Here is an 18,715-nt window from a genome sequence, read left to right as displayed (position 1 = left end):
TATACATAAAATGGAGCTCAATAGTGCTGAAATATTTGTTGTTTAAAAATTTTTATAGTTACTCTAAACCAGTAGTGAAAAGTTAGTGAATCATAGAAATGTCTTAAAGGATACGACATAGTCTTATAAACGGAAGCTATACATTTCTGCTGACTCCTGGTTGCGGAAGGAAGTTTGAACTGCAATCTCCGTTTAAATTTTAAAATCCACTGCAGAAGTATAAGACTGAGCCGTTCAATAATGACTTTATTAAAAAAATTATGAGAGGAGACGCCGTCTGGTAACTGGCTCGTGCGGGTCTGCGTCCAGCAGACAGGCGCGATCCAGATTCTACGAGTTGAGTTTAGTTCCCGCGCCGCCGTCAGTCAGTGTGTCGCGTCGATCGCACGTCCCAACGCGCTCTCTACACAACTTCCGTTTCCTGCTACACCACGCGATATCCCCCCGGAGGAGAGTCCCATTTCCTATTAATTAGATTAAAATAAGTTACAGTTTTGGATTTGTTACATGATTTTTCCAGTCACCTATTAAATATTGTTGGAAGGTGACAATTTTGTTCTTGCACAGGAGAAAACAGGTCTGCATTAAAAATCTTTATTTATTTAAAGAAAATATATATTTATTATATAATTTTTAAAGAAATAATTAAAAGTAGTTGAAGAGGATATTCGATGCTATCAATTATATTAGTTTCGACGATTAATTAATTGACGTAGTTTGAAAATCAGTTAGTTGGCCAATTAGTTGACTAACTAGCATGAAAGTTTTAGCAGATTAAATGAATAATTGCTCGTCGTGGTTATTAATGCTACTGGTACATGACTTTAATCAGCTACATACTGCACTTAATTGAAATGGATTGCATAGTGTTCATAACAGTAATTAACTTAATTGGTTAATAATAAAAGGCGTCATAATTGTATTGGTAGAAAAAACTCTTTTTCATGAATTGAGTCTTTTTTAATGAGTATAATTAATGTCAATCGTTAGGAAACAGTTTCAATTGACAAGACCAATTCAAGAGATTGATTAACTTCTTGATTGACAGGTGGGCTGATTAGTATGGTTTCATGATATTAATTAATTATACTGTGTTTAAATAAAATGGTACTTATTTCCGTATTGACTTCTATACTGTACCATATTATTTCTTAATCAGATTTTGATATAAACTTTGATTTTTAGGATTGTTTTTCTCAAAATATTTATTGGAGAGTCGGTAAACCTTAAGAATTGTTCTTTGAAATGAAACAACAAGTCTTATGAAATAGTTTTCATAAGATTTGTTCAAAGCGGACATATATTTTTTATGATATGTGTGACAACTGGATTTTACTAGAGGGATAATTAGCCTCTATGATTAACCAGTCATCAAAGACAACCATCCCAATGGGATCATCAACATCATGTATTATTACGTTAAAGGACTGCTGACCCTGTCCTTTGATCTTTCCCAATAATGAAACGAGCTCCTGTAGCCTGTAGCAGGAGAGTAACGTTTTGCGATATATAACACTTCGCAATCTTCGATAGATCACGTTACGTATAAGGGTACTTATATTTATGGTAATACATATCGGTTCCTGAAGCCTTCGGTTCACTTTCATTTTGGAATCTCTTTGATCTTATTACATTCAATGAACTTGTGTTCGGTTTTCAAACAAATCGCCAGTCTGTCATCATAGCCACATAACCAGACACCATGCTTTAAGTACTATTACTAGTATTAGGCCATCTTAGTCTAACCACATTTAACACTCTTAGGATTTTTATGGGGATATTTATGTTCTAAACAGTACATGAACTGTTGGAGATATTTTGAGAAAAATAACTTTTCAGTACGAAGTAACGTTATTAAAAGTACAGTTTCTTCCGGATTAACATAAAGTGGACCTGAACTTTGTTAAAAAGACTATTTATAATTTTCAGAGGGAATTTATTTTATTTCGATACGTTTTGTATATAATTAAATTATTTTATTCTATTTTCTTTTGAAAGAAGGTATTTTTAATTTTAATTATAATTACAGTTGTATGTATTTTAATAGCATTAAAGTACTTTTTTTATTATTAAAGTAATATGCTTGAAATAATAGGGTTATAGATACCATTCTTTGTAGGTTTAATACAAAGCGGATCTGATTGAATATATATTTTGTTAAAAAGTTTTCACAACTATCAGAAGGTATTCATTTTGTTCGTTAGCTTTTGTTTACATTTAGTTTTTTTATTCTATTTTCATTTGAAAGAGAGTATTTATCAAACAACTAATCAGTAAATTAATAAAATCTTTGTTTAAAAATCTATTTCATTCGCATCGAAGATAATGCCAGTAGAATTTTAATCTTGATTAGCTTCCTTAATTCCACTTACATTCGTTTCATGTTTTTAATATAGTCTTGAGTAATTCTTAAAGCTGTTATTCTGTTCATCTTCTTCCTCAAATTATCCGCCTTTATTCTATCAACATATACGTAGAGCTCTTCGATGAGTTCATCTATTTCGATAAAGTGTAGTCTCGAAATTCTCGTTGTGCCTTCTCTCCCTTATCGTAGAACAAATTATGATTCTTAAAATGTCGCATCTTTTCTTCACGTAATTCATAATAGTTACAGACATTGATAAAATTGATGTAGTTTTTAGTTATTTCCAGTTTTATATCCGTAATGTGATGTGTTTTATAAGTGTAATTATATGTTACTACTGTAGTAGTATTTGGTCTTCCATTCAAACTTAATTAAACTAATTCAAAGCCTAGAAGCAAGACAAAAGAAAGAAGAATAATAAGATGAAAACTATGCTAATTTAACACTACAATCATACTAAATTGTTAAGTACAAACTGGGCTATATTTGTTTCCACACAATCTATCAACGGCAATACTTGATCTTCAACGATTATCCCGATCTTGCTTAGAACAGAACTATCGGTTATCATTTCTTTTGACTTAAATCCAAAGCATCTATATCTGAAGACTAAAAGCAAGCATCTCTGTTCTGAAGACGGAAATATTTTGTATGTCTATTAAGTGATTTGTAAAATGAACATGAAAATTGGTCCAAAATTGAGACTGAGAGATATACGGCACTGTATCCATCTTCGAATCTACAAAGTTTTGAAATCAATAAGGAAAGTTGCAGTTTTGGATGTTCTATCACATGCACCTAATAAAAAGTTTGTGTTGAAGGGAAAGTTTCTTTTGACTGCAGCGCCACCTTTATTTTTGTACAATGCAAAATAATAATACTTAAGAAGTGAAGTCATTTACGAACTCTAACAACAACTTTTTAAAAAACTAAAATACCTCAAGCTATTCCAGAGATACTGTCCAAAGCAAAGCAACTCGCGCCGTAACCTTCCCTAACAATAAGACGATTGCTGTTTGCCTTCCATTTTAAAAAGTTTTAGAAATTGTGAATATATATTTTTACAGTACAAAGCATGAGCAAACAGTACTGAATGAAGTGTTTGAGATGACGCAACTTAATGAAAAAGAAAAAAAAATGTGTACAGAATTATAATTTAAAAATAATCTGTATTAATCATTAGACAAATTAAATACCATGGATAAAAAAAACCTTTAGTGACAAAAAAGAATAGAGAATTTCCTAATTGAGACCAGTGGTAGAGACAATTGGTTAAATGTAAAAGTTACTACAAAGAAATAAATCGATGTCTGTGACTGATTTTTTTAACAACAAAAGTGAAAAAGTAGCAGAGCGGGTTACGATGCCTGTCATTTAACATTTCTGTTACTTCTGGTATATTAGATTATATCAGAAAAGGTTTAACAGCAAAAGGGTCAAGAGACACCTCAAAATATTGTTCGGGAATGTAGCAAGGTCATTAAATAAAGAAACAGTAAAAATAAAATATCAAAGGTTTAAGACATTGTGATATGGGGAAGTTTGCGCAAAATTTTGTCACAACCACGTCCGTAAAATGACAGATAACAGACTGTCCAAAATTGTGCTTTCAAATAACACGTGGTCAGACACAATCTTTATCAGGAACAACAGACTTAACGGTCTACAGAGAGATGAAGAAGATTTTGGTTTATGGAAGTTAGATCAAGATCTGGAATTTCAGAATTAATTGGATCCAGACAAACGAAAAATACCGAGTTAAAGGATTGAAATCCAGCGATTCTGCACTCAGACATGTATGCGGCGTTTTAGTATGGCTTTAATCGTCGTCAACATCGTGTACCGTTCCTTATAAGACAGTATTTTATTGTCTGCTACCCTTACAAGATAAGTTTTAATAGATTTAACCTCGCTTACCAAACAAAAATCTTTTAAGCAGACGTTATTATCAGTTGAATAACTAATTATTAGCACATATAAAACCAGATTTTTAATCGCTAATAATTTTGAAATGACAAACAAAGCTTTCCAAACTAGCTAAAGCAACAAAATTTAGACGAGTTCTAAATGAATCGCCCACGTTGACTTGCAGACAAACACAAAGATAACACTCTTCATCGAAAATACTTTGAACAGTGAGATTCGCAAATTTAGATGAGCGACCATCGGAAGTATATAAGCAAACGATGTAGTTTTAAAGCATCGAACACAACAAGACACTAATCTGTAAATCGCAGATCTAGGAGATACCTACTATAAAAAACTGTTACATTAGTAGAGAATATAGTGTATATAATCGGATCATGCAACAACAAATTAAACCTCGAATGATTATTTAACAACATAACTTGCTCGCAATCTAAAATTTGTGTAATTGTGTGGATATAGCTTCAGAATAAAAGTAAATAGGAATGCAAAAACCAGACATCAATGTCTATTTGAACTTTTTTCTGGAATTCTAGATACCCAGAGAAGACCTGTGTTATACCTTGAAGAACTTAAGTTTCTATACAGAGTGATTTATTAGCTCACCATCAAACTTTGACATATGATAGCTAATTCAATTACCAACAAAAAATGTTAATGGACATATGTCCTATTTCAATTATTTACGAAATTATAACACTTTAAAGTTTTAATTTTTATATCATATTAACTGCAACATTCTTTTTAAACACATAAATATTACAAATATTGTTCCAAATAGCCTCCTTCTGCTAGAATACATGCTTCACAACGACGAATTAAAGAGTTCTTCAGTTGAATTAAAATGTTTGGTTGATTTCTTATTTCAGTAGCAGCCATTTGTATTCTGTTTAATAACTGTTCTCGTGTGTTAATTTCTACTTGATACACAATTTGTTTTATTTGACCCCATAAGTAGAAATCCAATGGATTAAGGTCGGGGGATCTAGGTGGCCAAGGAAATAGACTATTATTACCAATCCACTTGTTTGGAAAATATTGGTTTAACGACTCGACAACTACCCTTCCGCGATGAGGTAGGGCACCATCGTGTTGGTACCACATATTTTGAATTACATTAAGAAGTATATATTCAAGTAAATCAAAAAGTGTATTGTTCAAAACAATCTGCAAACCTAGTAAATTGTTGTTAAATATTCCACCCCAAGCGTTATATACGTTTGTATATACGTTTGTTATATACGTTAATATTCCACCACATATGTTCATTATGGTAATTATTTATACCATCTCGTGTAAGACATGATTCATCTGTCCAGAGAACATTTGAAATGAAGTCATTATTTTGGGCATGTTGCTGCAATAACCATTTCTGACTATCTCCTAGCTGTAGAGCTTGAACATTCTGTTTACTGAAGGACTTCGCGGTTCAATACGCGCCATGCAAAATTTTGACTTACATGTTGTGTGCTATTCTTCGAGTGCTGATGGAAGGATTATCAATGACAGCATTAATTACAGCTTCTTCGTCCTCTACAATAACTACTTGCGATCGAATAGCTTTTGCTGGAGCAGGATTACCTGTTTCTCGAAGTCTTCTGAAAGAATCGCAAAAAACTAAATAATATGGCAAATGACGCTGTGGAACTCTTTCTTGATATTCTCGTACTGATTGTCAAGCATTTCAATTGCAAAAACCATACACGAAAATTATATCAGCATACTCTTCAGTGCTATAAGCGTATATTTTGAGTTTCTTGTTGTATGTAACAATTAAACCTTACAGCAAACTGACATATTATAATGACAACTTTGTTTTTGTTGAATGTTTGATTTTACTGACTATTTATAAATCCGCTGCAGAGAATGACGCCTTAACCGACGCACCAGATACATCATACTCGCAAGACAATTGCAGATATACTCGATATGAGGACCCCATCTCAACGACGAGTCGAAGTAAAGTCCGAGAAAACGGGTCGTACTCCTTTCTTTTGAGAAGAAATCCAGGGACTGTGTTTTGTCGTTATTTAGTAGGAGCTTATTTGCGTTCATCCAGTCCGCAGTAGAGCCCAAAACTTTCCCGCTCCTCAACTCCACCGTCCGTGATGTGTCGCCTCGAACCACAAAAGACTTATCATCGGCATATAAAGATGTAGTGACGCTCGTCATGCAATCCGGCAGATCATTCAGATAGATCGTGAAAAGTAAGGGACCAAGGATTGACCCCTGGGGAACACCACATAAACACTTCCTTCCATCTGACAATTTCCCCTTCCAATGAACCATCTGGTATCTTTGAGAAAGGTATGACTCAATAAGTTTTAATTGGTTACCTCTAACATCGTAGAATTCTAACTTGTAGGTCCATGGAAGTATACCATGGTCCACGGTGTCGAACGCTCTGCTCAGATAACAACAGATCATTTTATCTTTTTCAAAACCATCATGTGCATCAATGAATGTTTCTTGTTATGTTCATAATAAGTAGCCGTCGTTGCAGATCTTTTTGATCTGTGTTCATGGTGACTTTCAGTTATTATGTCATTCCTATCTAAGTAGATTGAGAACCTTCGCTTGATTAGTTCCTCAAAAACCTTTGACAAAACCGGCAACAAAGCTATAGGTCTCTAATTATCGTATTCATTGCCAATTCCCTTCTTAACAACGGGAGCAATTTTAGCCCATTTTAATTTATTTGAAAAAATTCCCTGCTCGAAACATTTGCTTATCAAGGCCGTTAAAATCGGGGCCAACTCCTGAATCACCAGTTTAATGATATAGGTAGTGAAACCGTAGATATCCTCGAATTTTTTTCTTTCTCGAAGAAACAGGAATTTAACTTATTTTTCTTAGACAGTTTTAGGTATTCACTCGCGTCAAGGGCGGGTGGAGAAATCTTGCTCAGCAATGACTGCACCACATTTGAGAAATGCTCACTAAAGCCGTCTGCACATAGGTCACTCCCGCCTTCTGATTTTTCTACCTTTAGTTTACGTGGTTCATTTACAATTTCCCACATTTTTTTGTTTTTATTTTCCGCACCTCTTATTGCCATAGTATTTTATTTTCTTGCAAAACATCACTTATTTCCAGATTCAACACGAATACGATAGCTTATCTTTATAAGATTATCGAATTTCTTAAAAGTCACAATTTAATTTGATTAATTTCAAAAATGAATAATAAAAATTAGATAATTGAAAATTAAATTGAAAACAGTGCCGGTACATAAACAAAGTTCTCGACTTCTAAATAAACACAAAGTACAAGAGCGGCTTCTCATAACACAGTTAGTAATTTACTCTCCACCTCTTCTCATCTTATAAAACTAGCAGCTAACTTGTCTAAACTTACGAAAGGGTTGTAAACGAATCCTTTGGGGGATCAAATTTGAACGAACAGATATTTCTATTTTATTACATCGGTTCGCACCTGGTTGAGCCTTTATATTTTTGGGGTTGTCGGAGGAATGAGATGGGGTCTTATTAATTAAATTTAATGCGAAACGGAACCGTAGGGTTGCTCACTTGCCCTTGTTTAATTAATTAAATAATTATGTGCTGTGCAGCGCCGGAAGGCAACGTCGTCGTTAGGTTTTCGATCTGCTGTCACGGAGCGTGCTTCTCTTTAATTAGTTTTGTTACTTTTGCGCAGACAGGTAGGTGTCCTGAATTAAATCTCGTCCCGAGTTACTTTGTAATTTAGTTGTGAGCGTCTAAATGTACTACATTTTCATCTCTTGCAAAGAGACATCGACCTGGGCGAATAATGTCACGATACTCCGGTTAGGAATTGTAAAAAGCACTTCAATTTTAATCTAATAATGTTCAATTAATATTCATTTGTGTGAGATGTGAGATCAAATTAATTTTTACTTTGATTTCAGATTGATGAAAATAAAATCGTCAAAAACCTCAATAGATAAAAAGAAAACAGTTGTAACCTGAAGTAAACACACCCGTCACGAACAAACTTACCAGTTTCGTTGTATACGAAGTGTTTGAACTGCACGAACGGACGAAGCCTGCATTTTCAGCGACCAATTTCAGCGTAAAATTCCAGCTGCCACCAGTTGGGATTCTGACATTGTTGGTGAATCGTATAAGCATTTAAGGGAGGCGGCGAGACGCCTACAAACCGATCGGAAATGAGAGCGAAGTGAGAAGAGGCAGTTCGAAAAGTCCAAGATGCGCCCTCAGGGGCATTTCGTCGCACTCTGTGTTTTATTCTCAGTACAAGCCATCGTCGGTTACTGTTATTTTATAGACTACTTCAGAGGTAAGTACCGCAAAGAACCGTCGAGTTTTCTACGGACACGAGCTATCCGAAAGTTTTACTCGCGCCACTCCCTATTAGTGAATTTTTAGTTGAAGTACTAAAGTACTTGTAAACGTTTAGATACTTTTCAAAGTTTACGTTTCGAATGAGTTATTATCGCGAGACGCAATCGTTAAATTTCGAAAATACGAAAATTAATTAAACGGGTTTAATTACAGGTTGAGTTTATTAGAGATAAATTTATTTGCCGAATGTGTTTTGGGGAAGTCGCCAGAAATTAGTTAGAGAAGAAAACGGGGTTCGGTGTAAAATACTATCAGGTGCGGCTAATTGAGTTTAATGTCTTTCACTAAACACAGCTATAAAATTTTATTACTTCCCGGTTTTCTCTAAGCAAGAAATTAAAGTTCGCTTACAATTAGTAGGCGAATCGACAAACATTCGTAATTCGACTTTGAATTATTTAGTAAATTAATATTTTCTTTTAATAGTTGAATATATTGTAACCGTTTTATTAACATTAATAAATTCCCAAAAAGTTGAAACCAGAAACCGGACGAAATCATAAAACTTGTAAGGTCAAGAGTAGCGTTCATAACTTAACTCGTAAATGTAGTTAAATATTCACCGCATGACGTTTTGTGTTACGAGCATATATTCTTCGAACTGCGCCATAAATTGGTGTTACATTGTAACTTTAAGGGAAGGATGTAATAAGATGTTTTAATATTTAACACGTGTTTTCAAGGTGTTAGATTCAAGCAGAAAAAAGGAAAATCTTAGAAAATCTTTTAAACTTGATGTAATTAGATGTAACTGATAATAAATTTTCAAAATTTACTTAAACTGAAAACTTTTCAATGAAATATTTTAATAGTTTACTAATTGACATGGAAATCGGAGCACCGCGAAGAGGTAGGAATTTTTGATTAAACTTTGCAGAGACAAGGAAATAGAAAACATTTTAAAGAAATAGACCAAACATAGTTTTTATTAATGATTAATTGGTCTACTTCTACTGTTTACAAACTTCGCCACTTTCCACCACTAGCCGTGGCATGAAGTCTAACAAATGATCGATTTTCTCAAGATATATTGTGTCCTTGGCAATCTATAATTCGTGCTGTAGAGGTTGTAGCGTTTGCGGAGGATGCAGCAATTTCCTATCTCCTCCCTTGGCTAGAGATTGACGTCATCTACACGTCTTGTAAAACAAGAACTTGTAAACTATGTGGTACCCCATACCATGATACAGTTTAGTGTATAACCTAGTAACGGAAAATTCATTAGTATTGGACACCATTCTAGATTTGTGTGCATCTACAGCACTCTGAACCTTACACGATAACATTGCAAGCGAATAGGTCTTATTGCTAGCGTCATATGTTACCTATTAATAAGTTGAAGATGACAATCCTGTACTACTTATTCTTCTTCAACCATTTCAGGTAATCATGACTGATAGCAGCGCATGACGGAGAAATGATAATTGTTAAGGCGACTTACAATTTCTCTGAACGAATGATAACCTTCACGCAAACCAATAATATACGATCAGCAATTTATTTCTAACTTAATGTACTATGGCTACATAACAAATAAATAATATTATAAAAATAATAAATTCTTCGTTATCATTCTTCGTCACTTTTACTATACCAGTTTAAATTTTAAATCTTCTAACTAAGCTATCGTTACTCAGGACCTGATGTGGATTCTCGATATTGATGAGTATTTGATTTTAATAACTTTACACGATATTTAGATTGATTTGACTGGTTCAAGTTAAGAGTGGAATGCCATTAGTCCACACTGGTTTGAGAGTTTGTTGATAAGTTCTTCATATTTTTCTTTGAGATGTGGTTTCCATCTTACCTTAGCAGCAATGGTTGTGCCAAGATATTTAGATTTATTCGCATAGTGAACTACTTCTTGATAAATATATTCTGGCTTATGTCTGTTTATTAGTAAAACCGATATGCACTGAGTTGTTTTTATTTGATTCAATACGTCACTTTTCCGTCCAGCTTTGTGCATTTGTTAACGAGTATTTGTCATTATTCGGTTTCTTGCGGTATCGTCTGCAAATGAGTGGGCAAGTTTGCTGTTAGTGGCATTACTGTGCTTTCCTGTCTAGTCTATCTGACAGTGGATTAGCTTGAAGCTACCATCTTAATTTCTAATCGAACGTGTTTTCAGGTCTTTTCAGATGTTCGAGCAATCTCCACAGCGAATATTCGATGCTGGAGTTATTAGTAAGTTTATGTAGGACTTCACTGATAGGGACATTTTTAACTGTTTAATTTTAATTCTGAAGCCTTACTTCAGAATTAAACCTGAAGTGTCAGCACCTCATAATACAATTGTTCTTCGGTCTTCCATGAGACTACCAAAATAATTCTACTACTATTTGCTAATAATTGCGTGATATCTTGGTATCACGGTATATCTTTGGTATCTTATCTGGATATCTGTGATGGTAGCTTTGATGGTGATCAGCTTCGATTTCTACCCTGTATATTTAGTACAGTAATTACCTCTTACGATAAATCGATTGCTTATGGCTTAAAACAACTGTTCATTTCTTCCACATTTAACATAATGTGTTGGAGAACTATATAAACTGACCTCAACTATACTACTATTTTTAATTTTAATAGTATAACAGCTGGGGTTTGAATATCTTTTGCTTCAGTTTTAGCATCTTGAAAATGATAAATATTTTCGTTAATTATTACTGCACTTCTCTCTTTTGCTGTGTTTTCTGGGTGATTTGTGGAGTATCTTCATATCCTTTAAATTTGATAAATCATTGTTTGATAAAATGCGTTCACGATATCAGGCATACAGCTATCTTGTTTGTATCTTTTTTAGATTGATTATTTTTCCTTTGTTGTTTTGTATATTATGTGAGTTCATTTTTTGTTTAGATTTTATCATTAGCTCTGTTTTTAAGCTTTTGTAGTTCTTTTGCCACTACATATCTTCGATAATTTGCGGGGTAGTTCTATACAATTTTCCCATTTTCGATTTTGGTTTGAAGTTTCTTGACAGTTAACTCTACACTAATTTTGATATTTTAATTATAACAATTTTTCCCATCCACAATTTGTTTATTTTGTATATTTTCTCATTGTTGGCGAATGTTATAAACATGTCTAAAGGTTCATTATTATTGTGATTACTTCTTTCCATCTTTGTATTTAGTTATAAAATAATAAAACTATACGTATTTAGTTGGATAATTTTAATTTGGTTCAACCGGTTTCAAATGCTAACCGCTCCTGATGATGAATACGGTTAGCATTTGAAACCGGTTGAGCCAAAATAAAATTATCCGTTTAAATACAGATAGTTTTATTATTTTATAATGCCTAAAGGTGTTTGGACCTTCCATTACATTTTTTTATTGATGGGGTTTGATATACTTTTTGCATTTCTTATTCTTTTTATACAATATATACATATGTTTTACTATCATCTACTCCGTTTCTCTGGAAACTTCTTCCTCATCCGTATAGTATTCCTGTCGGCGTGCCGGAGAGGTTGCACTCGTTGATCCTGGTGTTACCACTCTCTTTTCTATCAATTATCGTTGTTAACCTTGATATCAGGTTTCTTTTAATTCTATTGATTTGCTTTTATAAATTTGCATTTATAATTTTTAATTGATTAATCTCATTCTTGGAATTGAGAAACTGAATTCCATCCGGAAACAACGATTTGCAACTGTATGTTGTTCTTTCTGACTTCTGTGAGAGATTTCCAGGAAACAGCACTTCGTTCTGGTGGTTGTGCATCTTCTTATTTAGTGTGTAATTCGTGATATTTTCTGTATCACGTCCGCATTGCTTTCTTTATTACTCATAGTTTATAAATTTAGCAATTGGTTAAATAATGATTTCTCCAAAACAGCTTAAAATTAATTATAAATCAAGGTTAATCAAGGTTAATCAAGGTTATAAAGGAACGCTTGAAGTTATATTACACCACATTTTAACAGTTTTCACGACGAATAAATTTAGAAAAATCAATCATTAGATTTAACGTTTGTTGACAGTGAGGTTAAAGAAAAAAATTGTTTTCTCCAACACGGAGTGGAATTAAGACAGGAAACTTTTTGAGGTTGTAAAGAAACGTTTGAGTGGCCACTTTATTTTATAGACAATTTAAAAATCGCCGATTTAAACTGACATTTTTTTTCTCCTAAGCAACTTGAAATTAAGACAAACAGCTTATATGAAGGAATGTTTAAAAAAGAATAAGACAGTTAAAGATCCTTGGAATTTTAATAACTGCTGGTAAACTCTTATTGAAATTGTTTTCAAGCGGACGAGTGCGAGCGTGCTTGCAATCTCATAACCCAACCCGCAGTCCTCCAAATATATTAATGAAAGTTTATATGTATAAAAATAAAAGTTGATGATAAATTATTAAAGACATTTTTAGTAATTTTAATATCAGTAATCACTGTTTTAATTTTTTATTGCTATAAGTTATCGCTATTAATCGAAAAATAAGAAAATACATTTTCATATTTTTATTGTAAATTGAATTAGAAAAGGCACGGATGCCGGATATATTGAGAAAATTATTTAATGGTGCTAGATAGTTGGTTAGCAATTTACATAGGCGTCGTTTCTAAACTACAATTCCTCTTAACGAGCACATCGGGAAAGTACATTTCCACAACGAACCCCATGAACAACAACGTTCGCCTATATTACAGACAATTACAATTGATATTCCGCTACTAGCATAATAGTTTGTGCCACGCGATCATGAGAATACACGCTGTGTCCAATTCAACACGTAACACCATTAGCTGGTCAGTTCCCCCCTTGAGAATCACGGCATAGCTTATTACCGTTTTAGTTTCAACTCACGATGTAATTGCGGTTGTGAGTTGTGATAGTCTGTAGTGAAATAGGGAGCGTGTAACAGAAAAAAAACATTTGTAATCGTTCCTAGTTTTATGCTGTTTCAGTTATAAAGGGATGGGTTATCGCAATCTAGTGGGTGCTTTTACATGATTTTTTTTAGATCGAGCATTCGAAAATGACCGTGTGGCACAGAGAGTTTTAGCAAATGATCGAAATCACGATACAAAGGTACAAATCCCATGAAGGGATTTTCCAATTCGGTGAAGTGAGCCTGCAAACAGGATACGTTTGCGAAAATGAATTACTGATAAAATCACGTTTTCCACCTTTTTGTCAAATGGATGTTTTCGTTACCTACCTTTGAACTGATAAACGTTGAATACTTGTTTAATAGATTTTTTTTCAATAGATTATAGGCTTACTATAAAGTAAGACTTTATAGTAAAAATGTAATTTCATTGACATCGTCGAAAGTTTTTAAAGACGTTGTATAAAATATTTTAGAACTGAATGGTAACATACCACAAAAATATCTTTGGGAAGGGTAACAGGTGTTGGTGAGAAAAAATAGCAATGAACAATCTAACGTTGCTTTATTGGGTGAACGAGTGGCGATCCGTATATATACCATTTTCGAGTCCAGTATAATTGATTACTCGCCTCTGAGCGTATACTCTACAGCGTTTTCTGCGCACAGCCTGCAGGATCGCAGCTGTCGTACAGGCTAAATTAATTGAACGCAGCCATTTGGAATCGATACAATCGGTGAGCTTTACGCCAGGGAACTGTGGCTTCAGACACGTCATCGGCGGTCAATCAGGATGATTTAATTGGAACCTATCCTTTCGGTTAAACTAGCTCTAATTTGTTCATTTTTCTTTATTAAATTTGATCACATTAAAAAAAAGTTCTTAAGAATAAAAATCATATTCACTTAAGATTTAGTTTCTAAAGAATGATTTGTTGTTTGTTTTATAGGTTTCTTTGTCTACATTTCTTTTATGCAAGACGTAAACTGTGCCAATTGGAAAAGCATTGTACGGTGATTTTCGGAATTGTTAAGCCATCAATTGTCCCTTGTGCGAGAAACCTCCACATCCACCTGAGACTCTATTAAACATTGATTTCAATCGTTACGTCTGAAAGAATCCCCATCCAATTTCAATCTTCCCATGTTTCCAATCCGGCTCTAGAGTCCGGGGAATCCCTTTCCTCCCTATCTAAACGAGATAAGTACCGTTCGGTCGCATCTGCATGCACGAAGCGATCGAATAAGTGCAACGGCTTTCGCCATCCCCTTTCCCTTATTATCGCGTTTCTTACCCTTTGCCCCTTTAAATTGCACCATCGGACACGTACAGAATTTGAAACGATGTGCCGCAGCCGCCACGCTCGCTGCTGCTGTCGTTGAAATTGAATCACGACTAGAATTTCTCGCCATTCCAAACGGCACGTCGATTATTATATAGGGAGGCGGTTTGGTCGACCAAAGGCCACGTTTAACATTCCGTACCGGTTCGTGGCTAGTTAGGAAGGGAAAGTTTCTTGAAAAGTTCGAGAGCAACCGTCGTGGACCGTATTAAGGGATGAAGGACGCCCGCGAGCCACCGACAAATCTAATTTCACTTCAATAAGTGGGTTAAGAAGGGACCAACGTCGTTGTCGTCATGTTCGCGTGTACGGAAGTCGTCAGTCGAATACGGATTTCGATAGAATTTAAACGTAACCAATGAAATGTAATGATTGGATATTGTTGGAAAAGGTAAAGTGATTACTTTTTATGATGAAGTCAGGTATTTTACGTACGTAACACTAAATACACTAAAAATCAACAACGTTATTTTATTCAATAATAAAGAATTTAATGAAATTATTAAAATTTTTTTTAATTATTTATATTAAACGGGCTTTAACGTGATTACATGACATCAAAGGAGTTTTTGTTGCTTTAGTGCTAACGGTGGTTGAAATTTGAGTTGGACCAAATACGATAATCTTTCATTGGGAACGATGTAAAAAGATATCAGCGATAACGTTGAGAAAGCTTACAGACAATGTGTAGAAATATCAGGAAGGATCTTGATAGATGACGAAATTGAGACATGTCGGGGACGATATCAATGGATGATGCAGAAGATATTGAAGAACGCCAGGAATGAGTTGGATTATGATATACATGATGTTGAAACATAGCGAGAACGCTGTTAAGAACTAGAAGTGTTTACAAAAATCAAGAGCAATAATAATAAATGATGGAGAAGATGCTAAGGGCAAACGGAACAATGTTGAACGTTATCAAGGATAATGTTGTAGGATGTTGCTGAAGGCAGAAACAACATTGGAGAATAATAGGGATGGTGTTGAAATATATCGATAATACGGTGTCGATATATTGTGTCGGTATATCGATGTGAGGAATGCCATAACAGTAATGGGGGATATTAGAAATAATACAAAGAGTGTTTAGAAAGGCCAGCAAATTCATGTGAACCTGGTTGGTGATGTTGTCTTGCCCGATAGCGTGGAAATTGCTGATCAGGTCTTTTTTTATAATGATTCCAAATGCACTTGCTAAATCAATCACGGTTAGCCACGTCAATGTTCAATCAATTTTTAACAAATTTAATAAACTTGAAATTTGAAAGCACATCTCACTCTCTAAACCTTTGGAGTCCATTGCTGAACATAGGTCTCCCTCATGGCATTGTTTTGAGTTTCCCGAATCCAATTTCTAGCCACTCTTTCACAAGAAGTCATCGGTCTATTGTCGTCATTGGTCGTCTTCTATTACGTTATCAGTAGTGCATGGTTTCCAGTCAATCAACGTTTCTATCCACTTATCGTTCTTCACTCTCGTCGCATGTCCGGCCCAATTCAATTTCATTACGTTTATTTAACGGATAATATCGATCTGATTATTTGTGTTTTTACAAACTTTCTTCTTTTCTTCTGGATTTGGGAAAAATATGTTTTGGCTTTGAAACGGAGTAACAGTCGCTACACGTTAGGAACGAGGAACGTCGTGTTAATGAAACATCTCTGTTGTTCTAAAGACATATTATTGTTTATAGATTTAACGTAGGTTTTGAAATGTTATACACTTTAACATTTTATATTTTTCTTAATTTTTGTGTTTTGTATTTCAATTTAATTCATTTTTGAAATTTTGTTGTGCAGCGCCTCTGTTGGGTGACTGGTGTAAATGTTCAAGTCAAGTTTTTGCGGAGCCTACGATATTCCGGAATATCGTAGGCTCCGGTTTTTGCGGTTTTTATTTTCAACGTTTAGTTGTAACGTTTGACTTCTTCAAAGTCATAGCCATTTTGGTTTATAAAAGATTTTAACGTGTTTGGTTTTACTTTGGAGTTAGAGAATAAGTTAAAGTTGGTTCATTGTTAACGAAAAAATTCTGTTTTTGACGCTTTTGGAGGTGATTGAATGCCTATGTTGCTTGAGCTGATTAAATCGCTTTCCATTTGTGAGTAGATTAATTTAATTTTAGATCAATTAGATTTTGTTGTTTATTGCTTTGTTTTCTTTTGTTCAGTAACCCTGATGAAGGAATAAAAAAGATTCCAAAAGGAATCTTGGTATAGAAAAAAAAGGAGGCTGTTTTATTGAAATCCTTGAAAAATTGGTCGCGTTTCGTATTTTTCCTCGTTTCTATAAACAGTTTTATTTCAATTTTACATCGGACCGGTGGTCGCTATAAATTCTACAGTTGTTCAGTGCTATTTTTCCGTCTGGGGTCTCCCATGTCCATTTTATGTGTATTATCGTCGTACATTAAAATCGTCGTAGGTTATATTCTCAATCTTAGATTATATAGTAATCAATTCATGTTTTCATTAAGTGATACGATAATTTATGTCTCAATTTTCGAATAATTCATTATTTTGAAGAGAAAATTAAGAGGCAATCCACTACCTCAAAGAAATCCTACGACTAACAAGGGAAGTATCAGAACTATCCCTCACCGATTTTGTTGAAATTTGGTGCAGCGATAGTATGGCCAAAAATAAGGTTTACGTATTTTTTTATACGTGCTAATAAAGCCCCTGGGGCGAGTTATAAGGGTTGGAAATCGGGGCAAAATATATATATTCGCTTATAGGTTGAAAACGAAAATAGCTATCGAAATGTGGTAAATGTAAACTTGTATTCATTTTCAAAGAGCTTTCCATTGATATATCACACATATATCTGAGGGCTTCAGGGGGTAAACTACCCCTAGTTTTTTTGAATATTTTAAAAACTACCCTGTCGATTTTGGAGATATTATGTATTCTTATAGTACGTTTAAAAATATTAATGACGTGTTTTTTCTTATTTGCCTCTGACCATCCCCTGCAAAGTTACGGGGTATGATAGATAACCCCTTTCCTTAAGAATAATGTGATAAACTGTTACACTTTTGAATAATATTTTGAAGAAAACCATTAATTAGATGTAAATTAAGATGTACGCAGTAAAATAAACCCTATACGACATTAAGGGGTGGCTGGGGTTAACTACCCTAACCACCCAAAAATTATTCTTTTTTTGAAAATTGTTTGCCGATTTTGGTGCAATTTACCACGATGATTTTGTTACACATTAGGTAGTACTATTGTAAGAACTTACAAGGGTTAGAAGTTTGGGGTAGAAAATATATTTTCGCTAATAACTTTCATACTCCTATAGAAAAAGTTCGGATAATTATATAAATATTTATTAATAATGAGTTAAAAAGTAACTGACAAAAGAATGGTTGACTATCACAAATTGTATTCTACATTATTAATTTAATTTCTTTATTTTTACTTTTATGATTGCAATTTTAAAATGTTATCTCGCTGATGCAAATTGACATCGTACTGGTAGAGAATAACTTGATCAGGAAATCTTCTAATGAAATTTTTCCATATTCTTAAACCAAATACATCCAGGGGTTGAATTTGACCTGTTGTCCCTGCAGGTATAGACTTAATTTATAATTTAAACTTAACATCCGATGGAGTTACTTCACTAATAATTTCACGGCAGTGGCCACTCCAAGAATCCAGTAATAGTAATGATTTGGGTCCGGTGTTTGGGAAATAGACATTTTGTAGCCAATTTTTGATATGAGCAGAAGTCGGTTTACCAGACTTTGATGCCAAAACGAATATGTTATCTGCTTTGAACATTGTACTTATTACCCTCGGTCCAAACGTACCAGAGGATTCTAACAATGTAGAATACAATTTTTGATGCTTAACCATTTTTTTTCAGTTGCTTT

General features: G+C 34.0%; 1 protein-coding gene across 1 annotated transcript in view; it reads left to right on the top strand.

The window, feature by feature from the left end:
• Positions 1–367: 367 nt before the first annotated feature.
• LOC111416019 (uncharacterized) overlaps positions 368–18,715 on the top strand; it is a 66,151-nt gene continuing 47,803 nt past the window's right edge. Inside the window, exons 1-2 of the mRNA XM_023047948.2 lie at positions 368–577; positions 8,181–8,572. Of these exons, the coding sequence (XP_022903716.2) occupies positions 8,482–8,572 (91 nt within the window). The 5' untranslated portion in view covers positions 368–577; positions 8,181–8,481. The remainder of the gene's footprint in view (positions 578–8,180; positions 8,573–18,715) is intronic.

The sequence above is a fragment of the Onthophagus taurus genome, chromosome 7, assembly GCF_036711975.1.
Source record: "Onthophagus taurus isolate NC chromosome 7, IU_Otau_3.0, whole genome shotgun sequence".
In the NCBI taxonomy this organism is placed as follows: domain Eukaryota; kingdom Metazoa; phylum Arthropoda; class Insecta; order Coleoptera; family Scarabaeidae; genus Onthophagus; species Onthophagus taurus.
The sequence above is the reverse complement of the archived record's forward strand: the minus strand, read 5'-3'. Positions and strand labels throughout refer to the sequence as shown.